Source organism: Cibotium barometz, chromosome 45 (assembly GCF_041138505.1).
Source record: "Cibotium barometz isolate CiBa-2024 chromosome 45, ASM4113850v1, whole genome shotgun sequence".
Lineage (NCBI taxonomy): Eukaryota > Viridiplantae > Streptophyta > Polypodiopsida > Cyatheales > Cibotiaceae > Cibotium > Cibotium barometz.
In genome coordinates, this window is record NC_141090.1 from 9280612 (window position 1) to 9286284 (window position 5673).

At 39.8% G+C, this 5673-nt stretch overlaps 1 protein-coding gene across 1 annotated transcript; it reads left to right on the top strand.

The window, feature by feature from the left end:
- Positions 1-518: 518 nt before the first annotated feature.
- LOC147612392 (xyloglucan endotransglucosylase protein 7-like) lies at positions 519-2889 on the top strand. The gene is made up of 4 exons (XM_086783595.1): positions 519-857; positions 1157-1257; positions 1411-1604; positions 2185-2889. Exons 1-4 carry the CDS (start codon positions 653-655, stop codon positions 2576-2578), a joined length of 894 nt encoding a protein of 297 aa, XP_086639721.1. The 5' UTR covers positions 519-652; the 3' UTR covers positions 2579-2889.
- Positions 2890-5673: the final 2784 nt, after the last annotated feature.

The following is a 5673-nucleotide window of genomic DNA, read 5'->3' on the forward strand; positions in this document are numbered from 1 at the left end:
ATTGTTGTTGTGACTGACGTTGAAAAGGGTTGGCTAGCAAGTTAGGATGCAAACGACTTAACTCGATTGGTAATGACTCTTCCAAAGCAAAAACATGAAAACGGGGGGTTTGATAATGGCACATAGTCCTAAACGAGGTTAGTTTGATGATGGCAAATAGTCCTAAAGGAGGTTGGGACCTTGCCAAAGGAGAGGTTTGATGATGGCATATGGTCCTAAAGGAGGTTGGGACCTTGCCAAAGGAGAGGCTTGATGATGGCATTTAGTTCTATGAGGCTTGAGAGCATCTTTTGCTTGTTATAGAGTGCGGCCCGTTGGGGTTTCTTAATAAAGAAAAGTGATGCCTGGCTCTTGGGCACCAGCCTCTTATAGCCGGCCAAAATCATCCAAGAAGTTATAATTTATTTGGGTGCCGGCAAACGCGCCTCTACAACGCGTTTTCTTGCCTGCTCCCCCACACACGACATTTAAGCCGGCGGACCAAAATATAGCTCTCACTCTCTCTCTATCACACACACACACACACCGCCCACACCAACCTTATCAATTGCCCTCTTATTATTGATCTGTTCGTCTCATCTTTCGTATCAATACATCCCCACTCCTTTCTAAGCCGTCCCAAGCTCCATTAAAGCTTAGATCTCTTCATATTATGGCCTCTCCCTCTAGAATGATGAGTTGCAATAGTGGTATTAGAAGGTATATTTCCCTCTTGCTTCTTTTCTTCGTTTCATCTTATGTCCTACCTGCCTCCCTGGCTAGCTTTGTCCAAGACTTCACCATCACATGGGAGCCTAACCATGTCCACTACTCCCCTGATGGAAAGCAGATCTCCCTCTCCTTGGACAGCGTCTCGGGTAATTATACTGAAAATGGAAAGACGTGGATCGATCGATTGATTTGCCACTAATTTTAGTTACTCATCAACTCGTTAAAAATGACACTGCAGCAGCTCCATTGCATGTTTCTTAGGGTATTAATTATGCTTAATGATTTGGAGTATCCATGATGATGAGAGTTAATGATTTGGTGTTATGGCTTACAAGCTAAGGTTAATACAGCTAATCAATTGCTCAGAGAAAGCTATAGCCTATGATCAGCTAAATAAACTAATGCCCGTCTAGTAAATTTAACAATGTATTGTATCTTGTTGTAGGGTCTGCTCTTGCAGCCAACGAGAAGTATTTCTTTGGCCAGATCGATATGGACATCAAGCTAGTCCCCGGCAACTCAGCTGGCACAGTCACAGCATATTATGTAAGCTCCAACAATAAACCTAGTAGTTAATTAAACGTTAAACATGGTGCTTAAGTCAAGTGGACTTACTTCATGATAATACATGCAGGGGGTTAATATTCAGTGAGGTTATATATGGGCGATTAATTGCATGCGTTAATTGTGATTATGCAGCTGCATTCACAGACGGCGAAGCACGACGAGGTGGATTTTGAGTTTCTGGGCAATGTGTCAGGGCAACCTTACATCCTGCAGACCAACATTTTCAACAGTGGGACGGGTGGGCGCGAGCAGCGCATCTTCCTGTGGTTCGACCCTACTGCCAACTTCCACACGTACTCAGTACTCTGGAACCAAGCGAGAGTCCTGTAAGTTGTAATCACTAACCATAACTCCCCTAATTAGTCATAACTAATCACTAATCATAATTCCTAATCAACAATGCCCCCTCAATAATCATAACTCCTAATCAACAACCCCCCTAATTAGTCATAATTCAATTAACAATAATCATATCCCCCTAATCAACTCTCACAGCTAATCCCGCCTTAGTTTTAACGACACAACACTTGTCAATCCCCCTCCTTTATTTTAATCACACACAACTAATTAATATCTATATACATGAATATATATAGATATACTATATATATATATATAGATATATATATATATAGTATAATATGTATACATATATATGTACATACACACTAAACTCCAAATTCTTTAATAGTGCCTATTATTACGCCATGCTATTTAATCTCCCAAGCCTAACAAGATCTGTAGGCACATCGCTATTCTAGCTCAACATTGATTGCATTGCTTTTTGTGATAAATGTTATATTTAAATTAAATGCATAACATTAAGTCCAATAAATTACAGAAACCTTAAGTTAATAATGATGATTGTATGAGCTAATATTAAACGTGTGGGGGGTGGTGATGCAGCATTTCAGTGGATGGGAAACCGATTAGGATGTTTCCCAATTTGGAAGCTAGAGGGGTGCCTTACCTAAATAAGCAAGCCATGGGGGTGTATACGAGCATATGGAATGGGGAGAGCTGGGCAACAAGGGGGGGGTTGGACAAGATCGACTGGAGTCAGGCCCCCTTCACCTCCACGTACAGGAACTATAAAGTTGACGCCTGCGTGTGGACGGGCGGCACCACCCCGCCCAAGTGCCCCCAGCGCCAGTGGTGGACGGACACCGCCTACCAAAGTCTTAGTGCCGACCAGACCGCCCAGCTGCTCTACGTCCAACAAAAACACATGGTCTACAACTACTGCACCGACGCTAAGAGATACCCCGTCCCCCCCCTCGAATGCCGGACGCCCGCTTAACCCAATGTCGCATTGGCTTGGGCCCAAAATAAGCTTCCGTGTGTACTCATCATTTATTTACTACTTCATCCTCTGCAATATTTTTTTAAAACTTATCTAGCCCACTTCAAACATGTGTGTGTGCGCAGTGCATGTGTGGACACACGCTCGTGCTCGTGCACATGCACACACGAGTGCATGTGTGGACACGGGCCTATAAATCCATGATTCTCTCCCCTCATTTCTCCCGGTCATCCCTTAAGGTTCTTTTCTACTCCATGTTTCTCCCCTCACTTCTCAAAGTTTTTAAAAAGAAATTCATGTTTCTCTCCCTTCATTTTCTCCCCCTTCATCTCATCTTTCTCTCACATGCTTTCTCCCAATGTTCGTGTTATCAAATGTACATACTAAGTATGCGATTTTGATTATAAACATTCATTTACTATTATGGTTCTACATTAAGGTTTTTTTAAGTATTTATATTACATATATAAATCTATGCTTTCATATGTAAGCATATTTTATCACTATATAATATTATGTCCATAACATCTAAATAGTAATTCAATAACTACAAGGTTTACTAAATTGCACTATAATAAATGAAAACATTGTATTATAGTAATGGGCTTTTTTTAACATTGTATAACAGAACATTATTACAACATAAAGTTATTTACTATACATAAATAGGTATTTTTATAATCAATAAATTTGATGCATCTATTTCTTTTGATATACTTTTATGAAAATTGAGAGAAGTCACATGATTGTATATGGCCCATTACACATGTCCTTATTGGTGGATACGAAGAAAATTTTTAGGGCATGGAGTGATTGAGTGACAAGTGGTGTGGATGGTGTATGTGTGAGTTTGTCAATTATGGGAATATCCTTTTTGGGTTGACAAAGGTACCGTGGTATTATAAGATATGTTAGTACCTATGCATTTTTAGAAATGTTTTCGGGGTGTTGTGGGTTCGATAGGTTATGATTGTCGTAGTTGGTGTAATGAGGTACGTTAGAGGGAAGGATTGGACATAATCGACCTTCATAAGGAGATAGAGTAGGTATAAGGGAGAATATATTTAATAAATATAAAATGATTATGGGTGTTTTGAAGAGGATAGTTAAAGGGGCACACATATTGCATACATAAAATTGTTTTAACAACAAGCAACAATCCGCACAAGAAAACATTACATGAAACAAAAATATAATAATTGTTTCACACACTCACGAAAGATATCCACATTGAGTGTTAAGTCTTGATCCTTGTCTTGATGGTTTTTTAAAGCTCCTTTTGTGTGAAGCATCTTCACCTTGCATCAAAGAAGAAGGCAACCACCACCAAAGAACTATACATTGGAACACCCTTGGTTGATCCAGCAATTAATCAAGATGATATAAAAACAGATCGTCTTTTGAATTTGTTAAAATCTACAAGGGTTTCCTTGTGTCTGATTCTATCAGGGTTTATTTTGAGCATGTGTTTTCAATAGTGGAAAGTCTTTATTAGTGTCCTAAAAGGCTTTTTGAATTGAAGCTTGTAGATGTGTGTGTGTGTGTGTGTGTGTGTGTGTGTGTGTGTGTGTGTGTGTGTGTGTGTGAGAGAGAGAGAGAGAGAGAGAAGACAATGAAATATAAAACATTTTATCTTTCTTCAAATCACTCACTTAAGAGATTCATAAAAAGTGTTAAGTCTTCATACGATCCTTATTAGTTTTGATGATGCTCCATCCTCATCCTTCTTGTGTGGAGGCCAAAGTAAAATTGTGAGATTTAGTGTTGTTATACATGGAAGCTCGAGTTCTGGAGTTGTAGAGTTAGTAGAAGAAGTAGAGATATCCACAAATGCTAGCAACTACATTGTAAGCAATTATAGGCTGAAAATACAATTGCTCATAGTCTCTACTATCTTAAGCATGTCTTTCTTTGTGCTCGAGCTTATACATTAAAGCAGACATGGACTAAGGAAGGTGCTCATAAGGAATGGGTTAGTGAACCTAAAAAGGTGATTAAATTTCTAAAAATGGGAGAAATGGTCCCATGTAAAATGTAGATCTCCTACATCTTTGTGTACTTTTTCTCTCCCTACTCCCTACTTTTCCCCCTACCCTCCTGCTACTCTCCTCCTTTGTCATTTTCATCACAACTTTTTTCTCCTTCTAGATGGTACCCCTCCGCTAAAAGTGCCCAAGAAAAATCAAATTCTTTACTTTCCCCTAGAAAGTTATCATAACCCTCCTAAAAGCAACCCACCCCCTAAAAATATTGGGGGAGGAGAGAGAGCTTGAGCTCTTTCAAGCACACACACACTCACATAATGCTGATGGATAACACACACATAGAGATGGAAGGCTAATATCTTCTTCTTCTTCTTCTTCTCTCTCAAAAGAAGGCTACAAAAGAGAAGTGAAAACCCAACATGCTAAATAGGTAAGCTGGCAACAAGATAAATATGCCATAACTCAAGGAATGGACTATGTAGGTGTAGTCTAGTTGTAGAATCACTAGCGAAGATCTATCATGTTGGGGGCTATCATATAAATGTGGAACAGTCACCTAGGCACGTCCTAAGTGTCAGCTCTAGTTGAGCTTGACATCTCAACACTCCTCCTCGAGCTCAACTCCATCTCCAAGACACCAAGCATGATGTGGAATCTACGAAACTTCTCAACTTTCAAGGTTTTGGTGAAAATGTCATCAACTTGCTCCTCTATGCTCACGTACATGAGATCAATATCTCCTACTGAGACCTTCTCTCTGATGAAGTGATAGTGGACCTCTATGTGTTTGGTCCGCACATGAAACGCTAGGTTCTTGGCCAACTGTATGCTACTAAGGTTGCACAATAAATGACAACATGCATGTCCACATGTAATCCCAAATCTTCTAGCGTGTGTAACCAAGCTATCTCACATGTTGCCATCATAGCATCTACTCTATACTCAAAAAGGCAATGGTTGGCTACTTCTTGCTAATCCAAGTAACAGCACCACTCCCAAAGGAAAACATAAATCCGTTAGTAGATCTTCTATCCAAGATTTTACCAGCCCAATTTGCATCAGTGTATCCATACACCTGCAACTCTATACTAGCCTCACAGAAGAGAC

Bases quoted from the DNA above. Each gene is read 5' to 3' on its own strand.
- LOC147612392 (XM_086783595.1), top strand. From the start codon at position 653: ATGGCCTCTCCCTCTAGAATGATGAGTTGCAATAGTGGTATTAGAAGG. The intron at 858-1,156 runs GTAATTATACTG...ATCTTGTTGTAG, and splicing joins CTCCTTGGACAGCGTCTCGG to GGTCTGCTCTTGCAGCCAAC. The intron at 1,605-2,184 runs GTAAGTTGTAAT...GTGGTGATGCAG, and splicing joins TGGAACCAAGCGAGAGTCCT to CATTTCAGTGGATGGGAAAC.